This window comes from Eriocheir sinensis, chromosome 63, assembly GCF_024679095.1.
Source record: "Eriocheir sinensis breed Jianghai 21 chromosome 63, ASM2467909v1, whole genome shotgun sequence".
In the NCBI taxonomy this organism is placed as follows: Eukaryota; Metazoa; Arthropoda; class Malacostraca; order Decapoda; family Varunidae; genus Eriocheir; species Eriocheir sinensis.
This window is the reverse complement of record NC_066571.1, coordinates 3,163,283-3,189,578: the sequence shown is the minus strand read 5'-3', so window position 1 is coordinate 3,189,578 and position 26,296 is coordinate 3,163,283. Positions and strand designations below refer to the sequence as shown.

The 26,296-nt window shown below is 46.5% G+C and overlaps 1 protein-coding gene across 1 annotated transcript in view; it reads right to left on the bottom strand.

Annotated features, from left to right (window-relative positions):
* Window positions 1–776: 776 nt before the first annotated feature.
* LOC126986853 (protein Wnt-16-like) overlaps window positions 777–26,296 on the bottom strand; it is a 130,231-nt gene continuing 104,711 nt past the window's right edge. The window contains exons 3-7 of the mRNA XM_050843300.1: window positions 11,300–11,456; window positions 10,429–10,555; window positions 9,061–9,201; window positions 7,767–8,018; window positions 777–6,234 (exon numbers count right to left, since the gene is read on the bottom strand). Coding sequence (XP_050699257.1) covers window positions 6,133–6,234; window positions 7,767–8,018; window positions 9,061–9,201; window positions 10,429–10,555; window positions 11,300–11,456 — 779 coding nt within the window. The 3' untranslated portion in view covers window positions 777–6,132. The remainder of the gene's footprint in view (window positions 6,235–7,766; window positions 8,019–9,060; window positions 9,202–10,428; window positions 10,556–11,299; window positions 11,457–26,296) is intronic.

Sequence of the window (26,296 nt, the reverse complement as noted above, 5' to 3'; positions counted from 1 at the left end):
TGATTTCTTCAGTACGGCATCAGCTATATATACATTCTCATTGTCCCCATGATTTTTTTTTTTTTTTGTTGTTGTTGTTGTTGTTGGGGATATACTCCAATGGAGGAAGGCGGAGCATGCCGCGCAACCCCCCAGACGGGCGGTAGAGAGATACCCAATTCGTTCAAGGAGGAGACCCAACAACTTTTATCTTCCTGAACCAAGTTACAAGTTTGTGTCCCAGGTTAAAAGGCCTCCGGTTTTCATCCTTGAGTTACTATAGTTCAGCGGTATACCAGCAGACCACATCCCCGGGCATAGGTCAGTTCTTTAAGAGGTTTATGAACTTTGAGGCACGGAATCACGAGTGCTCGGGACACTTTGGCATCTTAGGGAGACACAGTGAGCCGCCCCAGACAAGGCTGCCTCTGTGCTGAGCAGTGACGCCTTTGCAAACCCTGTGGGGCGGAGGACAGCCACAATATTTTTAGTGGAAGCTCGAATCAGTGCTTTGCTTCACTGATTTACGCGTTATCTTATTTTTTGCTTTACAATAAGACTGCAAATTAAAGAGGGCCATGGGAAAAAAAAACATCTGATGAAGCTTAAAAGTGCGCCTTTTTTTTCAATTAGGTTTTCGTGACTTTCGAGCATCAAAACAAAGAGCGCCACTTTTTTTATTTGTTAGATTTTCGTGACCAACACCAAAAGGCAATAATACGGCAACGCCTCCATGAAGGAATCAGGAGGCGAGAGGCGGGAAGGCAGGCAGGCAGAGGGAGCGTAAAACAAACACACTATTCGGGCTAGTTTATTGCCACAATACAAATCTCCGTTGATCTAGGTCAGGGCGGGCGTCCTTCCTAACAAGTCTATAAAAAATATTGATAAAATCTTGGGAAATGAAGAAGTTTACTGGTAGTCACTCCAAAGGAAGAGACGGACGACACAGACGCCAGGAGAGAGAGAGAGAGAGAGAGAGAGAGAGAGAGAGAGAGAGAGAGAGAGAGAGAGAGAGAGAGAGAGAGAGAGAGAGAGAGAGAGAGAGAGAAACTTTCCAACATTAAAGTTTCTCTCGTACAAAAAAAAAAAAAATGTAGCCTAGACTGTTTCAACGTAACCGATGAAGAGCAAAATATCTCAAAGAACTCAAGTTGCCTGGGAACCTACAGATCGACTGCATTAAAAGGCAAACCAGTGACTCATGTGAAGTAATGAAACAACCCTTTTCATAATAATTATATCCCTTGACATAGTGGGAGTGATACGTAAAAACAAAGAACCAAATGAAAAGGAAGAGAAGCAGAGAAATGAGGAGGGAATGAATGTTAGCAAGCGAAGAAGGAGGAACGAGATGAGTGAAGGAAACAAATATAACAATGAAGCATGCAAAAAATAGTTGTAAGAGGAGATAATGTGGGCAAATAGAGGCAGGTTAGTGGAAGAGTGAAAAAGGGAGGGAAGGTTGGTAAGGAAGGAAGAAACGAGTGACGGAAGGTGTAGAAAAAGAGAAAAAAAACATACCAAATCAACAAAGAAGTATGTGAAAAAAATAGTTGAAAGAGGAGACAATATATGGGACTGCAAGAGTGAAAGAGGAGGGGAGGTTGGTAAGGAAGGAGCGACGTAAAGTGTAGGAAAAGAAAAATACACAAAACATAGCATCTACTCAAGAATTCAGCCCGTTTAGCATATGACTCTGATTCACGGTGCAGGTCCAGAGAGCATGAGCCGTACACTGGAGAGCTTGGGCGCCATAACACAGCATCAGCGGCTCAGCACAGGGAAGGTTACAAGGGCCATATTTTTAAACATATCGGCGCCCAAGCACACATATTTGCCAAGACTTTCATAGGAGTTTAGGGCATTTCCAGGGGTAGTTTTATGACCCTGGTGATAGTTTGACCCTTCTTCTGTACCATGAACCTAAAAGAAACACTCATTAGAACCCGACTGATCTTCTTTTTGGCCTTTGGAAATAGTGGATGTGAGAGGCGGAAGCGTCTGACAATATCGACGCAGGACAACTGGAGTACATTTCCTCGCCAACGTGTTTTGACATCGTGTTCCGAGTGTGAATCAGAGTCTGTCTGGGTGTTTGTGGAAGAGCTCGGTAAGAGATGAGTCGACGCCACACACCACCAGCGTCACACACACACCTGCAGCACGGGGACGTCAGGTGTGCGCGAGAATAACTATAGTACTTCCAGACGTGATCGTGCGCGCTGGTGGAGAGCTTTGGGTACAGGTTCAGTATAGCTACACCTCCGATCTCACAAAGGTTCCGCGCAGCATTTAGTTCTCCTTTGCTAGTATTTACTTCTTGTATTATAATAGGTATCTGTGCCACATCGTTACCCATGCCACACTGAGCTCATGCCGTCTGAAACTAAGTAACCAACTCCGACCAAAATTTAATGTAACCCAAACTAGATAGTCAGCCAGTCTCACGAACCATTTGTGAGGTCTGAGGTGCAGTTTTCCTGAACCTTTACCGAGCTTTTTACGCATGGTTATTGTCAACACCAAACTAACTGAAGCTTTGGAATTATGGAACAAGAGTTAATGGCCTTCTTAACGTGTCAGGAGGCTCTTCTTTATCTCGGGACATGTTTGTTTATTGTCGTTCTCGGGTGACACTTTTACAGCCTCGGCCAACGGGCTCCGCGGCAGGGGTATGCACGCCAGGCTGTTCGCAATATTCAACTTACAACCATATCATGAACAAAGCTAGACAGACCTGAAGTATAAAACTCTCAATATATTTGTTGTATGTTATTATATGTTTATTGTTATATCTTTGCTCAAATCTTTTCCACAGTTATTTTTTCCTCCTGATATGCGAAGCAACTGGAATGGTGCGTACAGAATGGGGATCATGTCCTACACCCCTTCGTTAGGAGCCGTTCCCGAGGCAGCCGGTGGAGGGACTGTACCGAGACGCAACACACTGAACACCTTCAAGCCACTCTTGTGAACAACCCACAGACGTATTAGCCACTTCGCTGCAATGGAGTCATGTTGGATATTTATTGTGTTACCACTGTACATATGCATCTGAAGTCCACCGACATTAGGTAGAGCTTAAGAGAACTACAATCAGCAGTAACGAGCTATGTTTTAATGCTAATGCTAACCAGAGTTCGACAGTACAAGGCTTACACCTACTCGAAGATTAAAGTATTCTCTTAAGTGTAATTGATTTCATCCTTGTTACAACCGACAACTCTACAATACTCTCATTTTGTCTTCACTCACATCTACTCCTCTCTCTCTCTCTCTCTCTCTCTCCCTTCACAGACACATGGAAAGCTTTTAACTAGTGTTCAGACCCTAAGACAGCGTGACCTACACTAGTCAATACATGTATGAGTTTCTACATCTCTGCTTTAGTGCCTTGTATGATACAGGTATTTACAGGGGAGTCCTGGAGTGAACATCAGCATCCTCGACGCATGAGTGAGGGAAGTGACCAAGACGTGAAGTGACTCAGTGAAATCTTCGTAAAGGACAGAAGGATGTTCACCACAGCTTAAACAGTATGAACACGAAGTCGAAGCCAGTAAGGCAAATATATAACATAACTGGTATAGTTTTGGCATCTAATATGGTTTGTACGTGTTATATTACAAACACAAGGGAAGAAATACAATTATAACGTGATCTTTTGTTAGCTCAGCGACACTCACTGTGACGAAATGAAAAGCAGACAACCTTGCAACAAATGGAAATGAAGCTTCATTTTACCAAAGCCTCGAAAGCAAGTGCTAGTCTTAGTGGTGGGAACATAGAAAACAAGTCACTTTTATCTTTTAGAACGGAAGCTTCATTTGCAGTTCATTTCACCAAAACGTTGAAAATTCAGTACGAATATTAATGTTGGAAAAAAAAAGTTGTATGGAACTGAAGCTTCATTTAGAGTTCGAATCACAAACATTAAAACTCAGTGCCATCAAACAACCTTTCGACTAATTTAATCGAGGCCTCATTTAATACAATCCATGCCACCCAAACATCAAACACTCAAGCCCGTGTTTCTAAACGTATCGACGCCTCAGTTCGCCTGCTTGGATCGAAAGCCTCTCGTAGAAGCTGGTGGGCTTTTCATGGACTGTTTTGTGATCTCAGTGATAGTTTTACACGGCTCATTCATCTTGAAAGGGAAAATCACCCTTGAAAATCCGATTAATTTTCTATGGCCTTGAGGAATAGTCGTAATGGGAGACCGATACGTTTGATAATAAGGGCCTCAGTACCAATATAACGAAGGAAACATGTGGCTGGGACTGAAGCTTCATGTATCGTCGAGTGTCACTAAACCTTCAAAACGGTACCAATATCAAGACGGGAACATGTGGGGACCCTGAGAACGGTAGCACTTTGTAAATGGAGAAGCTTAGACGTTGAGGCCCAAACCTTCTGATCCAATTGGCTGCAGAGGAGCGAGTGGGTGAACAATTGGAAGAGGGACACAGGGTCAGGGGTCACATGGAGCTGGTGTTGACTCCCTCACAGGACTGGCGGGCACAGCGGCGGCGGCTCGGGACATTGCGCACGGAGGGGAAGAGGCAGACTGATTGGTGGAACTCTCTCTCTCTCTCTCTCTCTCTCTCTCTCTCTCTCTCTCTCTCATACATTGTGCACATATTTTACAGGAGAAATGATAAAAATAGCATATATTATAATGTCATTGTACAAGTGAACCAAATGGAGTAAAGGATGCAATGTTGGGGATCCAGAGACACGAGGGCAGGACATGACTTCCCAACCAGCCTTGCCTCCCCTCCCCCCCCCCGCTGCTTCTCCCTCCCCACGCCGCTGCCGCCCGCCGCAGCCTAACACACCAACTCAGAGTTAGTTATGTATATATATATTTTGTTTAGACTCTGGCTAAGCACGTGCCGACCAGGTGTTGTGACTGTTGCAGCCCCGCCACACCCCTGAGCCTCCCCAGGTGGAGCAGGGGTCAGGGCCAGGGGGGGGGGGGGCAGCCACCACACACCTACCGCACGGGTCTTCCGTTATGGTGGAACAAGAATGTCCTAATCTCAGCCATGAACTCAGAGATAATTGTGAAGGGCATTAAAAAGCAAAATATTCTTCGTTATATACAAACACAGCATAGTTTATGAAACTACCACTGGGAGGGACCACTGTACACACGACACCATAAATATGAGGTAATGGTAAGTCCAATCATAGCTAATGGTATGTAAATATCTGACATAAAGTTTATTGCAATATATTTCACACAAAATATTTTGATCCATTACTCGGACGACTAAAGAGAGTTGTCCCCTTCAGGAGGAAGCAGCTGCTGGGTGGCTTGTTCTGGGTGTCTGGTGGTGGTGATGGTGGTGATAGTGGTGGTGGTTGTGGTGGTGGTGGTTGTGGAGGCAGCCAGAGCCTGCTGGTGGGCGCCGTCTAGCTGCCTCTGGTAATACCTTGTCACCGGCAGTCCTGCGTGGCTGTATGAGGCAGCGGCTCCTTCTGTTCCTCCCCAGGGCTGCGCGGCCTTCCTGGCGGCGCGAGGTGTCTGTTGGCGGCACTCCTCGCCACTGGCTGCCTTGCGGGCGGAACAAGCAGCGATAAGTACCACTGCTTCTGTTTTAAAGAGCGGCGATCCTGTGAGATGTCCAAGAGTAAGGTGGTTTGGGGTTACGAGGCGACACTGGGCTGCCGCGACCCGGTGTGGGGGCCAAGGGCAGAGAGGAGCTGCCTCGACACACAGGGCAATTTCATTATAGTAATGAATACACTGGACTTCCAGACACTGGGGCGACGGATTTCAACACTAGCGGCTGCCTTGGCTTAGCTTCCACAGAGTCTACCTGATCATCACCACTAAAGCACTAAACTATCATGCTGTTAGTTTACCACTACGACTGACTAAACAGCTGTAAATTTATGTGCATCATTTTTGCAGTGATTGGCTCAGCTGGAGCATCTCGCTCAGCGTTCTTGCGTCTGGGCACCGAGTCGGTTGTTGCTCAACATGATACTCGTTCACTATAAGTCTTGTACGGTCCACCTCCTCGTGTTTGCTTCCGCAGCGCCCAGACGGCCCAAGAATCGATCCCGGGTCACAACTCTTCCTCTGTCAGGTGAACGAGGCATGTGCTCCCCACTGCTCATGTCACCTGCGCCTCTCAGCTACTTGCAGGTGTGCACATCAACATTGGTGATGCAAGTCTTGCACTGAACGTGGCAACACCACACAAACTTGCAGTGGCATCGCTCCACGTACCGCACAACCTGGAGGCGGGAAACATACGATGATGAGAGATAAACCTCAAAACATTGGCAGCCTTATTATAGAGATTAAAGTGCAGGTTGGTCATTAATGTCATGATGCTTGACGCCACACGCACTGCCTCGACTAAATGCTCCCATTGTGACACTACTATTTATCTGTGTCACCACCTGTGTGTCACCTCCTCTGTGTCACCTCCTCTGTGTGTCACCTCCTCTGTGTGTCACCTCCTCTGTGTGTCACCACATGTGTGTCACCTCCTCTGTGTCACCACCTCTGTGTCACCTCCTCTGTGTGTCACCTCCTCTGTGTGTCACCACCTGTGTGCCACCACCTGTGTGTCACCTCCTGTGTCACCACCTGTGTGTGTCACCTCCTGTGTGTCACCTCCTCTGTGTGTGCCCCCCACTGTGTGTCACCACCTGTGTGTCACCTCCTCTGTGTGCCACCACCTGTGTGTCACCACCTGTGTGTCAGTGCCACCACCTGTGTGTCAACCACCTGTGTGTCAGTCACCTCCTCTGTGTGCCACCACCTGTGTGTCACCTGTGTCACCTCCTCTGTGTCACCTCCTCTGTGTGTCACCTCCTCTGTGTGTCACCTCCTCTGTGTGTCACCACATGTGTGTCACCTCCTCTGTGTCACCACCTGTGTGTCACCACCTGTGTGTCACCACCTGTGTGTCACCTCCTCTGTGTGTCACCACCTGTGTGTCACCACCTGTGTGTCACAACCTGTGTGCCACCACCTGTGTGTCACCTCCTGTGTCACCACCTGTGTGTCACCTCCTCTGTGCCACCACCTGTGTGTCACCTCCTCTGTGTGCCACCACCTGTGTGTCACCACCTGTGTGTCACCTCAGCTGTGTGCCACCACCTGTGTGTCACCTCCTCTGTGTGTCACCTCCTCTGTGTGTCACCACATGTGTGTCACCTCCTCTGTGTCACCACCTGTGTGTCACCACCTGTGTGTCACCACCTGTGTGTCACCTCCTCTGTGTCACCACCTGGTTGTGTCACCTCCTCTTTGTGTCACCTCCTCTGTGTGTCACCACCTGTGTGTCACCTCCTCTGTGTGTCACCTCCTCTGTGTGTCACCTCCTCTGTGTGTCACCACCTGTGTGTCACCTCCTCTGTGTGCCACCACCTGTGTGTCACCTCCTCTGTGTGTCACCTCCTCTGTGTGTCACCACCTGTGTGTCACCTCCTCTGTGTCACCTCCTCTGTGTGTCACCTCCTCTGTGTGTCACCACCTGTGTGTCACCTCCTCTGTGTGCCACCACCTGTGCGTCACCTCCTCTGTGTGCCACCACCTGTGTGTCACCTCCTCTGTGTGTCACCTCCTCTGTGTGTCACCACCTGTGTGTCACCTCCTCTGTGTGTCACCACCTGTGTGTCACCTCCTCTGTGTGTCACCTCACCTATGCGTTGTGGGCCCCGGGCTCACCTGTGTGTTGCCTCTCCTGTGCGTTGTACCCCCGGCTCACCTGTGCGTTGTACCCCCGGCTCACCTGTGCGTTGTAAACCCGGCTCACCTGTGTGTTGTATCCCCTGCCACAACACAGAAGGTCGCAGGAGTCGGCGCCAACGGAGGTCTTGTTGCAGGCGCGGCCCTGCGTGCCGAGGATCCCCTTCTTGATGTTCTGGATGCAGTAGTTGGGCGACTTGTGGATGTGCACCAACTCGTCCTTCTCGGCCAGGAAACGACGCTTGCGGCGGCCACGTCGCTTCCTCCGCCGACGGGACGAGTCGCGCCACCTCGGCCCCCTCATCTTCTTGCGCTTGTACTGCAAGGAGGAGAGGCGGCATTATGAGGGCTGAAGGGACGCTACATGAGTTGCGGAGGGTCCCCTAGGAGTGCTTTTATGAGATTTGGCTGAATTTCAAATGAAAATGATTTGCTGGATTGATCATTAGGATTATAATTTTGACTTTTTAGTCACAAATATTTTCTGGACGTTTTAAAGTAGAGATCATCTTGGCTGAGGAGCGAGGTTTCATCTAGTTATATGTTACAGTGTAACAGTTACAGAGGATGGGATGGCCTTGTGAAATAAAGATGCATCCCTCAAGGCGTGCACTGCACTGCACGGGCGGTGGAATAAAGTCCAGACAGGCATTTCGGCCAGCTTGATCTTGGGACAATATGGCGACATAGGATTTTTTTCACCAATCTACAATACTATACTAATTATAAATCATGGAATTAATCGCAAAAATGGTATCGTTACAGGAAATCACTAGTCAGAGGTAAAACAAAACAGGCGTAATTATTATTATTATTATTTTGTCACACTGAAGCCTTTCTGAGAACTCTGGTGATGGTGTCATGTGAGCCAGGTACCCGCTTGCCGGCAGACTTTGCACACACTGGCGTTGGATTAAATGGGACAACAGATATCTATGGACTCGACCTAATTAGCACAACACTCAACGCCCACGCCCCGCCACACACACGGCCAAACAGCAGCTCACCAAAGCCCCCCCAGAAGGTCCTCAGCGAGGCGAGCAGGGACGCGGTAGACAAGGAGTTTGAAACAATACTCTGTTTACATTAGCTTCGAAAATAAGCTCTTCCCCCTTCCCCATTAAGTGTAAATCATTGGCCAGTCAAGAAGTCAGTCACACTTCCTCTCCAAATGAGGCTGCATGTAACTGGTGGATGCGGGGAAAGGTTTCATTATAAAATAATGATTACTGGACCGGGGTAGGCGGAGCTTATTTTCGATGCTATGTAAACAGTACAATTCATCATTAGTATTATGTTGTCCCCACTCTTCCTCCCTGACCGCCCCCCCTTGCCCACGAGGTTCCCCGGGCAGGACCTACCCTGAGCGTGGTGGAGTACTTTCCCTTGAGGTAGTCCCCCACCACCGCGAAGGTCGGGATGGAGCGCCAGCACGTCTTCAGCTCACACGACCCGGAGACTCCGTGGCAACGACACTGCATCTTCATGAGCCGCGCCACGGCCTGCACGGGGAGGCGAGGAGAGAAGGAAGAGGAGTAAGTACACGGCAGAAAATGAATATATACGAGAGAGAGAGAGAGAGAGAGAGAGAGAGAGAGAGAGAGAGAGAGAGAGAGAGAGAGTGTGTGTGTGTGTGTGTGTGTGTGTGTGTGTGTGTGTGTGTGTGTGTGTGTGTGTGTGTGACTCAGCTGCAATAAGTTAAGAATAATAGGTTGTCTACAGATTTTAACTATTCGTTTTTTAAACAATTATTCCTTTGTATGAATTACAAGGGAGAGGAAACAGCAAATTAGATTAAAAATGTTGATGGTTGTAACTTTGCATGTTATAAAAGACAGGCACACGAGGGGAAGCGGTGAAGGTCAGAGAAGGAACAAAATACCAAATTATGACCCAAGACCTTAATTAATACCTTGTCTGAAATATACCTTGTGGCAAAGAAGACAGACAGATCTCAATCAAACACGAAATTTCCACAGCTTATGATAGACTAAAATAGAAACGAAATAGGCTGCAACACTCCTGCCCACATCTACTCAACACTATTTTGGTGAAGTCATTATTATTTTTTTCTACAGGAGGCGAGTAATTGCTATAGTCACCGTTCACTAATTAGTCGGTCCTGAAGCCCTACTCTCTCTCTCACCCTCCATCACTGACTCCTAACTCCAAGGTCGTTTTATCCAACCAATCAGATCCCGTGGCTATGGAAGATGGGGTGGGACATTCTTTTCCTCCCTTCCTTCCCTTCCTCTTCTTCCTTCATATTTTCTTGCTATGTGTTTCAACCTTTTCGTCATTTCCCTTCCCTTCCTTTCCTTCCCTCATTCTTCCTCGCTATGTGTTTTAACCTCTTCTTCCTTTCCTTTCCCTTCCTCTTCTTCCTTCATATTTTCTCGCTCTGTGTTTTAACCTTTTCTTCCTTTCCCTTCCCTTCCTTTCCTTCCCTCATCCTTCCTCGCTATGTGTTTTAACCTCTTCTTCCTTTCCCTTCCCCTCCTTTCCTTTCCTCATCCTTCCTCGCTATGTGCTTTAACCTTTTCTTCCTTTCCCTTCCCTTCCTTTTCTTTCCCTTCCCTTCCTTTCCCTTCCCTTCCTTTCCTTCCTTCATCCTTCCTCGATATGTGCTTTAATCTTTTCTTCCTTTCCCTTCTCTTCCTTTCCCCTTCCTCATCCTCATCCCTCTTCCCCTCCCACCCTCCTCCCTTCCCTCCTCCTCATTGACGCACCTCACGGCCAGCCTCGTTGTTGTGGAGGTTCATCAGGTTCCGTCTCCTCTTCAGCTTCTTGTGTCTCTCCTTCTCCGGGGCGTCGACGAACTGCCGCGCGAACTGGACGCCGAACCTCAAGTTGTCGCTGCAAAGGGGGTCAAGACGTTAGCAAGGCGGGTTCTAAAGTGTTTTCATTATGAAGCGCCATTAGTAAAGATAGGAATGACACGGTTCTAGCTCCTCTGTTGTGATGGTGTAGCTTTCGGGTTCTTTTACAGCTTTACTTTGTTGTTATGTGTTTTCCTTTACTCATAAACAAACATTAATACACAACAAACAGAAGTCTCAACCTGTCTCTCAATATTTGTTTTACTACGTACTATATACTACTACTACTACTACTACTACTACTACTACTACTACTACTACTACTACTATTACTATTACTACTACTACTACTACTACTACTACTACTACTACTACTGCTCCTGCTGCTTCTTCCGGTAAAAAAAAAAAGGCGGGTTGATCCTCAGGTTTGGGCAGGTGCTCGGATCACTGTCTGGCGATCTACCTTACGCTTATAGTATAGTCCTCGATCTTAACATTTTCTTCTCTTCTTTATTCAGAAATTGTTTATGATATCATGCCGCCTTCAAATAAAAGCCTTACCATAGCCCCAGTAGTAAATCAAATTGTGTATTCTTTTTTGGTCAGAAGCTATATATCAGTTTATCTGCCTCCTTAACGCCTTAATCAAAGAGAAGTGAACTTTAGAACACAGGGTAACTATATTTCGATTCTGAGATTGTGGCTAATTATGACCTCTCTCTCTCTCTCTCTCTCTCTCTCTCTCTCTCTCTCTCTCTCTCTCTCTCTCTCTCTCTCTCACCTGCAGCCCCCCCACTTCCATCCCTCGGGCGTGGAGAGTCCCTGCTTGCTCATGTCGCAGGAGCAGTCGGTGAGGTTGCCGGAGGAGCAGGCCTGCGTCACGGCGTGCACCACCCCGGCGGACGTCACGGCGTAGATGAAGGCGGTCTCCTTGCTCCCTGCGGAAAGACGAGTGAGGTTAGGACACTGCGAGAACTTAAGTGTCAGGGCAGGGTTACGGAGAAAGATGATGATGCATATGGAGGAAAGCGGTGATGAAAATAATATGTGAACTACAAGCGCATGAAAGTAGTAAATAATAATGATGGACAGAGTTCCTAAATAAAAAATAAAAATAAAACTACATGATTTTGATATACATACATCAACATTTGTGTATAAAGCGTTAGAATCAGCCAGGAGAGAAAGTGATATTTGGTGAAAATTGTGATGAAACATTTATGTATTAAGATTTGATGCCGAGACAGGGAGGGGAATGTAACGACAAAAAAATGGTGAAGTAAAATATCATGATATACACATACACAAATAACAATCTTCTAACAAAATTACAAGATGGCGCCTCTATAAACACTTGCCTGCGCCACAACGGGCTGGGGTCTGGGGCCGACCATCAGACCCCACTAAGAAAGACTACAGGCCCCATAGGCGGAACGTAAAAAAAAAAAAAAAAGGAAAAAAGGTTCTAGAACTTCACAATTGCTGCACATGACGTTAATTAAAACAGAAAATCACATCCATCAACTTGTGATTTGATGCAGAAAATTGCACTAGGGTCTGCATTATACTTCTTTGAGATAATGGCTGGACCAGAGGGAATAAAATTAAAGCGATGAATAAGTGTATCAAAAATGTGTGAACTTCCTTTCCGTTTCATTCATTCACTTCCTATTTTCTTTATATACACTTCCTTCCAATCTCCTTATAAGGCAACCATAGGGAAGATAATAATACACTGTTTGCTATCCTCTACAACACTCAAGTCTTGTAGTGATTTAATAAGTCATCTGAGAAGTTATTTTTTCAACGATTTATCTGTGACTACTTCTCCTTCTTTTCAACCACTATATTTTCCTCCTCCTCCTTCTCCTCCTCATTGTTATCACAAAGTTCAACACTCAACGTTTTTTCAGTCACTTCATATTCCTTCTCAACCACAATACTGTAATACCTTACTTCTCATTGTTTCCACGAAGTTCAGTTCTCGCATTGGACACTACCTCATGCTTTGTCACAAGTCTTCCCGGTCGTGCATGCCCCCGTGTGATGGTGACAGGCTGACGGTGGTGGTGGACATGGTGGTGTTGGTGTCAGTCTGTGGACATCCTCTCCCCTCCCCTCACCCCAGCCGTCACTCGCAGGATCCCCGGTTTTGTGGGCACGTCATGGTCACCCGTCACAGGCCTATGCCCTCATGTGCCCTCCCTTCCAGGCCTCCCTTTACCCGCTGCCCCCTCCTCCTTCTCTTCTGTCCACTCTTACTATCGCCATACATATTCATGCCAATCTTTATCCCATGCAGTCAGCTATTGTGATATTTTCCTTCTCTTCCTGTCTCCCTTCTGTCTCCTCCTCCTCCTCCTCCCTCCTCCTCCTCCTCCTCTTCTTCCTCCTCCTCCTCCTCCTCCTCCTCTACTGACTACCTACGACCACTGTACTTATTCATGCCAGTCTTTATCCTTGACAGTAACTTTTGATATTCTGTTTACTCCTCTTGCTTCTTTTCCATCTTCTCTTCCTGCTTCCTTTCCATCGACCACTGCTACTTCAACTATACTACAGCTCACACCAATCTACAGTTATCTCCTCTGATATTTTTCATTTCCTTCCTATTTTCTCATTCCTTCCGCCTCGACATCCTCCTCTTCAGATTAATGTTTAAACCTCGATACTACCACTAAGATGTATTCGTATCCTCGTATCCTTAACTATCATCTTTATGCTGTCCTCCGCCTCCTCCTCCTCTTCTTCCCTCATATCTATCTCTTCCTCCTCCTTGATCTTCTTCCGTTTCTCTTCCTTGTCCATCTCCCTCTCCATCTCCTCCTCCTCCTCAGTTCATGGCTTCCTTCTAGCGCCAAAACAAAGCCCATTCGATCTCAAGTCCTCGTAAGAGAAATAAATGATACGAGACAAGGAAGGAGCAGGTTCAATGCTGACTCGTGTGTGTGTGTGTGTGTGTGTGTGTGTGTAGGGCCCATATATACTCCACCGCACCACCCTTCCATTACCCTCACACAACCCCTTCACCACCACCACCACCACCTCCACCATCACCCCCCCCCCCCCCACCGCCTTCTGACCGCCCATTGATTACTCTCCAACGGTTCCCGGAAGGCTCTCGACACCACGGTCCGAATCAAGGAGAATCCAATAGTACTTTCGCATCCTTTTTTTTTTTATTCTTTCATCTATTCTCTCTCTCTCTCTCTCTCTCTCTCTCTTATTATGTCCTGCTGTTGTTTTCTTTTTTTTTTCCTCCACGCCCTCCTTTATCCCTTTTTTCTTTCCCTCTCTAATTCTCTCTCCTCGTTTCCTCCCCTCTATCTTTCTTCCCCTTTCCCTCCTTTCCTCCATCCCTCTGTCTATTTCTCTTCTTTTTTCTCCACATTCTCTCCTCTTCTCTTTTTCTCTCTGTTTCTCTCACCTTGTTATCTCTTCTCTACTTTCCTTCATCTTTACCTCCTAACCTTCCTTCTCTCCCCTTTACCTTTATTCCTCTTTACCTTCTCTCTCTCTCCTTCTCTCCTCATTGTCTTTTTGTTCTTCTTTTTCCTCCATATCCTCTCTCATCCCTTTTCTCTTTCCCTCTCCGCCATTCTCACCTTGTTACTTCCCCTCTATTTTCTTCCTTTTTACCTTCTCTCTCTCTCCTCCTCTCCTCCGCCCCTCCACCCAGAGCCAGAGGAGGAAAACAAAGCCGCACAAACAGGGTCCGGGTTAAGGCAACGATACTGAGTCCTCTTGAACAGGATTAGCGGCGATAGGTTGTGCGGAATCCGACTCTAATGACGGAGGCCCACGAGAAAGGTTTGCCCCTCTGCCCTGAACCTATTATTCCGCCGTTGATTCCATTGTAGGGGAGCGGATTCTATGTCCTGCCCTCTTCTTCCCCTCCTCCCCTTCTTCTCTCCCTCTCTCCCTCCGTCTCTCCCTCTCTCCTCTGCGTGTGCTGATAATCCTCCCCTCTGTACTTATGAAAAATGTGGGATTAATGTATGATGGAGGAACAGTGGAAAGGAAGCACCCCTATTGTTATTACTATTGTTATTATTATTGTTGTCGTTGTTGTTATTATTGAAGTTGCATTTGTTGTTGTTGTTGTTGTTATTGTTTTTAATGTTCCTTCTTCTTCTTTCTTTTTCTTTTTTTCTTTTTCTTCTTTTTTTCTGTTTCTTCTTCTTCTTCTTCTTCTTCTTCTTCTTCTTCTTTTTCTCCTTCTTCTTTTCTTTCCTTCTTCTTCTTCTTCTTCTTCTTCTTCTTCTTCTTCTTCTTCTTCTTTCCTTTATAATTACCATCATTACACTAAGTTATAAATACGTCGTTAGCTTTGGCCTCTTCATGAAGCTCCTAATGGCTCCCCCCCCCACCCCACCCCGCCGCCACAGTACAGATAACAAACAGGATCGGATTCCCTCTAAACGCCGGTAATCGCCTCTGATCCTCTGCGGGTGGAGCACATTGAAGATAATTAGACCCCTTGCCGAGCGTCACTTCCCTCCCCATTCACCCCCCTCCCCCCATACGTCCCTTCCTTCTCCACTTCCCTTCTCTTCCCCTTTCACCCCTCAGGCCCCCTTTCTTCACTTCTTAACCCTTCCCATCACCCTTCCTTCTTCCCTTCTTCCCTTTCCTTTCTTTACTTTCACCCCACAGACCTCCCTTCTTCACTTCCCAACCCTTCCCATCACCCTTCCTTCTTCCCTTCTTCCCTTTCCTTTCTTTACTTTCACCCCACAGACCTCCCTTCTTCACTTCCCAACCCTTCCCATCACCCTTCATTCTTCCCTTCCCTTTCCTTTCTCCACTTTCACCCTTCAGACCTCCCTTCTTCACTTCCCAACCCTTCCTATCACCCTCCCTTCTTCCCTTCTTCCCTCCCCTTCCCTCACTTTCACCCTTCAGACCTCCCTTCTTCACTTCCCAACCCTTTCCATCAACCTTCCTTCTTCCCTTCTTCCCTCCCCTTCCTCACTTTCACCCTACAGACCTCCCTTCTTCACTTCCCAACCCTTCCCATCAACCTTCCTTCTTCCCTTCTTCCCTTCCCTTCCCTCGCTTTCACCCTTCCCCTCCCTTCTTCCCCTCCCTTCCCTACCTCTTCTCTATATTTTCGTTTTTACCTCTCTACTAATACTTCCTCTTCCTTCCCTTCCTCTTCCTATGCCTTCCCCTCCCTTACTTATCTTCCCTCCATCCCTCCTTCCTGCTTACTTTATCTATCACGTCTATTCCTTCTTTCTTCCTTCCCTTTCCCAGCACCACCTTCGCCTCGCCTCCCTTCCAACCTTCCTTTCCATTCCCTCTCCCTTTCTCTCCTTACTTTCCCATCACCACCCTCACGTCCCTTCCTTCTATCCTTCCTTTCCATTCCCTCTTCCTCCCTCTCCCTCCTCTCCTTCTCAGCATCACCCTCGCCTCCCTTCCTTCTAACCTTCCTTTCCATTCCCTCTCCCTTTCTCTCCTTCCTTTCCCAGCAACACTCTCGCCTCCCTTCCTTTTAACTTTCCTTTCCATTCCCCTTTCCTTCCTTTCTCAGCAACACCCTCACCTCCCACCCACTAACCTTCCTCTCCTTTTCCTCTTCCTTCCTCTTAACCTACCTCATTCCTCCTTCCTTTCTCAGCAACACCCTCACCTCCCACCCACTAACCTTACTCTCCTCTTCCTCTTCCTCCCTCTTAACCTTCCTCTCCATTCCCTCCTCCTCCCTCTCAGCACCTCTCTTCATCCCTCCAAACCACCACATTATCCCTCTGTACCCCCTAATTATGAGAGTATTTCCTTCCCTCTTATCTCTCCTCTTAACAACCATCACCACCATCACCACCGCCACCACCATCACGACCGCCACCATCACCACCCTGCCCAGAAGCTATCCCCCCCATCATTAGGCCTCTCCCTCCACCCCTCCCTCCTTCCCTCCACCTCTTCCTCCCTCCCTCCACTTCTCTTCCCTCTTTTCCTCCCCTTCGATGCCTCATTAAATCACTCCACACTCAGGCTACTTCTGCGTCCTCGTCACCCTTATCTACTGCCACTTCTACTACTGCTACTACTACTACTACTACTACTACTACTACTACTTATATTACTACTACTACTACTACTGCTGTTCCTACTGTTTCTGTTACGACTTTTAAATCATGTTGCTGTTACTGTTGTCATCATCATCATCATCATCTCTCTCTCTCTCTCTCTCTCTCTCTCTCTCTCTCTCTCTCTCTCTCTCTCTCTCTCTCTCAATTTATTTTACGCGTTGTCTTGTTATTCTGATTTAGTGCGACTTTATTTTCCTCTTTCTTAACCACTATTACTGCCTCCTCCTCCTCCTCCTCCTCCTCATCATCATCATCATTTTCCTCCTAATCCTTTTTTCTCTCACTCTCTCTATTTAATGTTTCTTCCAATTTATGTTTTCTTTCTCCCTTCTTTTTTTTCTGTTTTTTTCTTTCTCATTATCTTCCTCCCTCCTTCTCGTCCTCTTTTTTCCAGTAACTATTCTGCTTTCTCCTGTCTTCTTCCCTCTTTCTTTTTCTTCACTCTTTTCTCATTTTCTTTATTTCTTCTACTTCCTCTATCCTTCTTTCTTCCTTTCCATTTATATATGTGTGTTCGTTATCATTTTCCTCCCATCATTCTTGTCGTTGTTATTTTCCTCCTCCTCCTCCTCCTCCTCCTCCTCCTCCTCCTCCTCCTCCTCCAACTCTTCTCCTTTTCCTCCCCTCCTCCTTAGAGTCCTTCGTTTTTCTTTTTCTTCCTCTACGTTATTTTCTTCTTTATCTCAGTTTCTCCTCCTCCTCCCTCCTCCTCCTCCTCCTCCTCCAACTCTTCTCCTCCTCCTTCCCTCCTCCTTAGTTTCATTAATTTTTCTTTTTCTTCCTATACATCATTTTGTTCTTTATCTCAGTTTCTTGTCTTTTTCTCTTTTCCCCTCCTCCTCCTCCTTCTCCTCCTCAGCCTCTTCCTCGTACTCATCTTCTTTGGCCTCGTCCTCGTCCTCCTCCTCCTTTTCTTCTTCATCGTCTTTTGATTATTTTCCTTATTTTTATCCTCCTCTTCCTCCTGCTCCTGCTCCTCCTCTTCCTTCAAGTAATGACGGGACGCTGCTTGAGGAGGGCGCGGGAGGGGCACCACAAAGGCAGCCTATTCAGGACGGATTCGCGTTGGCGGCTTCGTTAGGAGGAATGAGCGGGGAAAGGCGAGTCGTTGAGGGCGGGGAAGGAGAGTGGGAAGGAAGGAGATCGTAGGAGTGATGGAGGGAAGAAAATTGGGATAGCTTGTTTACTTGTGGACAGATATTAAGTTGTCTGTGTTTATGTAGAGAAGAAAGATGCTTGTTTACTTGTGGACAGATATTAAGTTGTCTGTGTTTATGTAGAGAAGAAAGATGGGAAGAAAGTATAGCGAAGAAAATTGGGAAGAAAGACGATGTTATGAGTGATATGGGAAAGAAAATCGAGGTAAATTGTAAACATGTGAAAATATATCAGTTTGAGGGTGCGTTGAAATATAAATAAAGGATAGGAAACGGAGAATTCTTGAGTTAGGGGAAGGAAAATGAGAGAAAAGTCGCTTATATCTTGTTTGAGGGAAGATAATCGGGAAATAATGTACATACTTGGGAAGATACTATAAGGGTCGTATTTTAAAACATTTCGTCTCCCAAGTTCACCTATTTGGCAAGGTTTTCGTAGGGGTTGTTTGCATTTCCAGGAGCAGTTTTATGACTCTGGTGGTAGCCTGATTCTTCCTCTGTACCGTGAACCCAAAGAAACACTCATTAGAACCCAACTGACCCCCTCTTTGACCTTTAGAAACAGTTGATGTTAATACCAACCTAAGTCTTGTGTGTGCACGTCAATAGAAAATGTTAAAAAAGATAGAAGTTAAAATACCATGAAAGGAAAGTCATTAAGTTAGACGAAGAACAGTGGGAAGAAACTCGATTAAAAACGGGAGATGGAGGGAAGAAAATCGTGAAAAAAATTGTGGGTTAAGAGGAAACGTTAAAAAAAAGATAGGAAGAGAGGAAAGTGAGAAGAATGTCGATCTTATGAGGGATGGAGAGAAGAGATTTGCGATAAAATGAATACACGTGGACAGACATCAATTTAAGGATGCGTTGTAAAATTAAATAGAAAGAAATAAAAGTCGTAAAATGAAAGGAAAAAGTAGGAAGAAAGTCGATTTTAGAAGTGATGGAGAGAAGAAAATCCAGATGAATTTCATGCACGTAGACAGATATCAAAGTGTGTGAGTGTGTTGAAAAAGATAAGAAAGTAGATAAAAGATGAAGAAAGGAAATTTATGGGACGGAAAGTGGGAAGAAAGTTGATCTTATGAGTGATGAAAAGAAGAAAATGAGATAAACTGTTCTTTATGTGGCGAGAGATAATTTTAGTCAAGTTGTGTGTGTGTGTGTGTGTGTGTGTGTGTGTGTGTGTGTTTGTGTGTGTGTGTGTGTGTGTGTGTGTGTGTGTGTGTGTGTTGAGAGCAATAAACAAAACACAGGAAAAAAGGAAAGTTGTGTTAATGAAAAAATAGTGATGCGAAGACTAAAAGATATCGTATGTGTGTGTTGATAAGAATAGAAAAGAAAAGAAGAGAGGAAAGGCATACTAAGAAAAGGAAAGACAACTGATGAGATGAACAATAAATAAATAAGCGATACGTATACAAGAAAAATGAGTTAGGAAAAATAATGATGTCAAGAATAGATATCGTTAGTGTCTTGAAAAGGATAAAAAAGATGAGATGAAAGAAAAGATTTGTTAGAAAAGAGTGATTTGAAGAACAGATAAAGGAACAATAGGTATAACGGGAAAATGAGTTAGGAAAAATAATGATGCCAGGAATAGATATCATTTGTGTGTTGAAAAGAATAGAAAAAGACAGAAGAAAAGAAAGCTGTGTTAAAAATGATGGGAAGAAAAAAGCTAAGCGATAAACGAAGAAATCAAAGAAAATAAGGTTGTCTTAAACAAGAAAGGAAGAAAAAACAAACAATAAAATCATGAAATCATGGGGAGGCGGTGGCTGAGTGGTTAGCGTGCGGGCCCTGCATTCACCGCGTTTTGGACGACGCAGGTTCGAATCCGCACGCTACCACCTGGGATTTTTCAGTCACCGCCGAGTGGCCTAAGACCACCCACATGCTGTCCAGAAGACCACCTGTCAACCTGGACTCTAGATTCTAGGATCAAAGATGACCTCCGGGGGGCAGCATGAGCCAGTGCAAGATGGCGCCACTATAAACACTTGCCTGCGCCACAACGGGCTGGGACCGACAATCAGGCCCTATCAAGAAAGCTTACCGGTACCACAGGAGAAAAAAAAAAGAAACGTAAAAGACAGAAAAAAATCGGAATGTAGAAGAAAAATGTCAAGTTATAAACGAAGAAAGAGAAAAAACAAAACAAAACATCGTATTATGAAAAGAAAGGAATAAAAAAAAAATCGTATCATTAGTAAGAATTGAAAAAAAAGTCGCAATACAAATAATGATAAACAACAACAACAACAAAAAAAAGTCGTAACACAGAAAATAATGAGCAACAAATGACCAACGGCAACAACAAAAAAAAGAGTCGAATTGATAATGACGAACAAAAAGAAAACAACACGAAGAAAGAAAGTGAGTCGCCCTGCTAATGAGGAAGGCGAACAGGGACCATATTCTCAAACGCTTCGCCGCTTACACACTCACATTTGACAGGGTTTTTGAAGGGGTATTGGGCATTTCCAGAGGTACATTTATGACCCTGGTGGTAGTTTGACCCCTCTTCTGTACCTTAAACGTGAAAAACACCCATGAAAACCCGATTAAACTCCATTTTAGCCTTTGGAAATAGATGAGAGGTGGAGGCGTCTGAAAATCCCGACCCAGGCAAGTCACCGTCGCGTGTTCCTAAGACCTGTTGCGTCACTGGCGGCGGTAAACCATTGGGCGAGGCGACGGTGTGAGGGAAATTACAGTGTGTGTGTGTGTGTGTTGATAAATGGAAGGAGAGGGAAGGAAAGGAGGTAAGGAAGGAAGGAAAGAAAAGGAAAGAAGGATAGAAGGAAAGAAGGATGGAAAGACGGGAGGAAGAAAGGAAGGACGGAGAGGAAAGAGAGGGAAGAAGGAAAGAAAAAGAGGAAAGGAAAGGAAAGGAAAAGAAAGACAGGAAGACAGGAGATAAGGAGGAAAGGATGGACGGAAGAAAGGAAGGAAGAAGAGAGGGAGGAAAAACGGAGAAAAGGAAAAAAAAGAGAGTAGAAAGGAAGAAAGATATGACTAACAGTATGAATGAATGAATAATGGAATAAATGAATGAAGGAAAAATAGAAGGAATATAATCAAGAAACAAAGAAGGAAGGATGAATGGTAGAAAGAAAAAACAACGACAGTGAAAGAAAATGAACGTTTAGGGAAGCGTAAAAATTCAACAGGATTACGCCACGTGATGAGAGAGAGAGAGAGAGAGAGCACAGACCAGCCAGGTAACCATTCTTCAGGTTCTCGCGTGTTGCACCTTCAGGTAAGAGGAACGAGACTCACCTGTGTTCGGGTGTTCTGTGCTCGGCCAGGTAACAAGGGAAAGGGCATATGACAGGGGAGGAAGGATGGATGGAAAGAGGAAAGGGAAAAAATGGAGAGGGAAGAAAAGAGGAGGATGTGAGAAATGGAAAGAGGGAAAGAAGGAAGAAAGATAGGACTAACAGCATGAATGAATGAATAAATAAGGAAGGATATAAGGAGTAAGAGCAGGAGGCAAAGAGGGAAGGATGACAGCTGGCAAGGGAAAGGGTAGCAGAAGAGAGGTGAAGATGGGAGAGGGAAAGGGACGGGGGAAAGAGAAACAAATGATACGTTAAGAAAAAGGGGAAAAATAGACGAAAATAGGGGTAAATGACAAGAGGGAGGTGTAGCAGAAGAGAGAGGGAAAAGGGAGCACAAGAGAAGGGAAAAGGGAAAGGGGAGGTCAGTAATTTAAGCTAAAGGAGGAGCAAGGGACGCAGGTAACACACAACACCTGTAATCTCGGCGCTGCTCCTCGGCCCCGGCACCAGCGAGGGACGAAGGTAAGCTCACCTGAGGACCACGATTCAGGTGAGGCACGAGATGGCTTACACCTGCCCCTTGTTCCCTGCCTCCTCTCCCTCCCCTTTCCCTTTCAATTCCCCTTTCTCTTTCTCTTCTTTTATCCCTGCTTCCATTTCCTCTACCCCTTCTTTTCCGTTCCCCTTTTTCCCTGTCACTTATTCCCACCCTTCCCTTTGTCTTTCCCTGTTATCTGTCCCCTTCTTCGACCCCCTTTCCTTCTTTGTCTTAACTTATCATATGCCTCCCTTTCTCCCTTTCCCCTTTCTCTCCCAGTTCCCTTGTCATGTGTCCTACTCCTCCCCTCGTCCCCCTATTCCTCCCCTCTCTTAGTTTATCATCTGCTCTCCTTTCCCCTGTACAACCCCCCTCACATCTTCCCTTCCCTTTCCCTTCCCTTTCCTTTGTTAGCTGTCCCCTTTCCCTCCTATTCCTCACTCTTGCTTTCTTTTCCTATGCCCCTTTTCCCTTTTCCCTTTCTCTTCTTCTGCCCCTTCCCCTGTCACCTACCCATTCATTGTTTCTTAATTTTTCTTACCTTATAATCTGCTTCCATTTCCTTTACCCCTTTCTCCCTTCCCCTTCTTTTCCGCTCCCCATTTCCCGGTTAATTATCCCCACCCTTTCCCTTCTCCTCCCCTTGCTCTGTCCCCTCGCTCTCCCCTTTTTCCCGTTTCCCTTAATGTATCAACTACTTCCCATTTTCCATGTCCATTTCTTGATCACGTGTTTCCTCTTTCCCCTTTTATTTCCCTTCCGTGCCTGTTAGCTCCCTACCTGCCCCCCTTCCCCTGTCACCTTCTCCCCCTTTCTTCCCTCCCCCTGCCTCCTGCTTCCTCCATTTTTTCAGTTATCTATATAATCTTTCCTCGTCCTCTTTTCTACCTTCCTCTCCATCCTCCATTCCTTCATTTATTTATATACTCCTTTCCCACCATCTCCTCCTCCTCCTGCTCCTTTCCCCCTCCTTCTTCTCTTCCTACTCTTCCTTCTCCTTCTCCTCCTCCTCCTACGCCCCCATAACACACATATAGTTAGTCAGAATCTATCATCACTTTACATCCCTCGCTCGCTTTCCTTCCTTGATCTCCGCCTCTCCACAGACCTACAGGAGTCATCACAGCTGTCACGGTAGTTATCACGGCTATCACAGGAGTCATCGCAGCTATCACGGTAGTTATCACGGCTATCACAGTAGTCATCACAGCTATCGCACCGTGCCCGCCTGAGGTAGCCTGGAGCTGGAGGTCTTTACTGTTTCCATGTGGCCCACTAGCTCTAGATTTGGGCCTATGCATTAATAGCTCCAAGCTCCCTAAAACCCCAAAAATATAGCCACTCAAAACCGAGGTGACGACCCAAATCGGTATACCTACAGTAGTGTATCTATCCACTCGACGCCTCCCGTTGTTTGGAAAGACCCCTCAGCCCCTTGCTCTCGTACGGGCACACAAAAACATAAGCACAGATACACACACCCAAAAAAAAAAAAAGACAAATAAAAAAGTAAATGAATAAAGTAAAAAAGCTAATATATAAAAAGGATCAAAAATATATCACAATGGAGCTGGACGAGGTGCGCCTGGTCCAACAGTCTCGAATGCTGATGAACAAAGACATCTTCACTATCCTGTCCGCCACCCCGCGAGTGTTCGGTGAAAGGACTCGTTTTGTCATCGGTCAGGCGGCGCTCATGCAGGAACCGGGGCTGCAGCGGGGGGAGGGGATGCTGGTGGGGCTGCACTACCCCGGAAACGGTCATATGGTGTCAATGTACCGCTGCCTGGACGGTCACTACATCTACTACGACTCTTTGGACAACCCGCCAGACCCTTGCTTCGGCGTGTTCTGGCAGCGCAACGGGGTATCAACACTATGGGTCAAGATGGTGTGCGATCTCACCCAGAACGAACATTACGGGACGTGCGCTTACCACAGCCTGACTTTCGTGGACTTTGCGACGCGGGTGAACGAGAGCGACGTGTATGCGGTGATTATGGCGTTCAGGAGGCACATGAGGCATAGACCCGATATGAAGGCTGTCCTGACGGTGGAGAGGATCGTCGAGGAGTGTGGCGGGGGCGTGAATCTTTCCTTGGGTGACTCGCCGCATAGCAGGAGTGCTTTGCTGTGGGGGGGAGTCAGCCAGCGAAAAGGAATAAGTGTTGTTAGTCATGGGGATGTTCTGGTGGGGGAAACGGGGGGGTCGATCATCAGGGAGTGTGCTGGGGGGGAAAGTCCGTCGATGGGTGACTCGTCCGGGTGTGCTGCGGCGTTGTTTTCAGGGGAGGTGAGCGGAGCAACAGTCTTTGGCCGGTATGCTCAGACATCAACTATTTCCAAAGGCCGAATAGGAGATCAATCGGGTTCTCATGAGTGTTTCTTTAGGTTCATGGTACAGAAGAAGCGTCAAACTACCACCAGGGTCATTAAACTATCCCTGGAAATGCGCGGTACTCCTAGGAAAGTCAAATATGTCTGCTTGGGCGCCGAACTGTTTAATATTATGTCCGTTTCTTCCTTCTTTATTTCTTCTCTGCTATTTTTAACTTATGCTTCACTTTTTTCTACTTACCTTTCCTTCCATCTTCTTTCCCTCCCTCCGTTTTTTCTTTCTTCCATGTGTCCTCTTTCTTTCCTCCTCTCTCCCTTCATTTCTGTCACTTTCTTCTCTTCCCTATTTCCCTCTTTTCCCTTTTCACTTACTTTCTGTATTCCTTATTCTCTCTCTCTCTCTCTCTCTCTCTCTCTCTCTCTCTCTCTCTCTCTCTCTCTCTCTCTCTCTCTCTCTCTCTCTCTCTCTCTCTCTCTCTCTCTCTCTCTCTCTCTCTCTCTCTCTCTCTCTCTCTCTCTCTCTCAAACCCAGACTCTCATCTCATTCTCTCCCTCCTTCCCTTACATTTTTTTACCTCTTTAATAATATATACTGCTACTGCTCCTCCTCCTCCTCCTCCTCTTCCTAGAACTAGGATTAAAATACACCATTTCTAAATTTGCCGACGACACCAAGGTGGGAGGGAAGGCTCTCACGACACCAGACTCCGAAATCATCCAGAGAGACTCAGTGGTCAGAAAAATGGCAAATGCCCATTAACACTACAAGTAGTGCAAGAGGAAAGAGACCTCGGGGTCACTATCAGCAGTGACTTGAAACACACAAAACACTGCAAGTCCGCCTGCAAGAAAGCCAATACTATGCTCGGGTTCATAGCGAGGAACTTGATATATAAGACGCCGGGAGTTACGTTATCCTTGTATAATTCGCTGGTAAGGCCCCACCTGGAATACGCCGTGCAATTCTGGTCCCCTAATTACAAGATAATTACAAGAGGTCATTGAATTACTTGAGAGGGTACAGCGACGCGCTACGAAAATGATACTCGTACCATCATTGAGGACGCAACCTTTCGAAGAAAGACTCAAGCGACTCAACATTGGAAAATAGACGACTGCAGAAAGACATGATACAAGTCTTTACGTACCTAAACAAGCTCAGCAATGTCGACCATTCCAAACTCTTCACGCTACAAACTAACCCGAGAACAAGAAACAACGGTAAAACAGTTCAAGCGAAACGATGCAGTACAGATATTGGCAGGAGTTATTTATTGAATAGAATTGTTCGGCACTGGAACAGCCTTCCTGTAGAGTGTAGAAGTAGTTATAGCGGAAACAGTCAACTCCTTCAAGAAGCGCATTGATCGTCACTTTGCTGCGTCGGGAGTGAGCTGAGTGTATTCAAGAGTAGGTACACAAGTGCTTTAATCCTTTCCTCAGGTCACTCCTGTGGCTGAGGGATTGATTAAATCACTGAAAGCAGGCAGCCTCGCAATGAGCCAACAGGCTTTCTGCTGCTTGTTCTTCCATGTTTCCATGTTTCTCCTCCTTCTCCTCCTCCTCCTCCTCCTCCTCCTCCTCCTCCTGCCGCCTTCTTCTCACCTGCCCCGTGATTGAATTAGAGTCCGTGAGTTAGGGCGTGGATTACAGGTGCTTGCAGGTGACTTATGGCGCGGGTCAGCACAGGTGTGGGGGAGTGGGGAGAGGGGAAGGGGGAGAGGGGCGAGGAGGAGGAGGAGGAGGAGGAGGAGGTTCGTGTCTGTCGTGTTCTGTAGTCCCTTCTCTTCCCTTTTTCACACTAACCCGCCATACTTCACCACACCTCCTCCTGCTCCTGCTTCTACTCCTCCTCCTCCTCCTCCTCCTCCTCCTCCTCCTCTTGTTTCACTTCCTTCTCTTCCTCGTCGTCCTACTTCTCCACTTCCCCCTTCTCCTCCTCCTCTTCCATGCACTCGCCTCCTTCTTTTCTTTATCCTTTTACTCTCCCTTCTCTTCCCTCTTTTCTTCCTCCTCTTCCTCCTGCTCCTTCCCCTTCTTCTCATGATCCTCCTCCTTTTTCATCTTTGCACCTTTTCTCCTTTCCGTTCTTCTTTCTTCTAATTAATTATCGTGATTTTGCTTACTTCCTGCATTATACTCTCCTACAGGCAGGCAGGGAGGGAGGCGGGAGGAAGGGAGGAAGGGAGGGGGGAAGGAGACAGACCCAGCGGGCCGTCATTGAATCCCTCTCTCTCATCCCCACGCAGCTCCCCCCCCCCCCCATCTCCTACCCTCAGCACAGCCTCCAGTTTCCCTGATCTCGCCTTAACCCGATGCAGGTCACCGTTACCCGCCGCCATCCGTCTCAGGTAACCA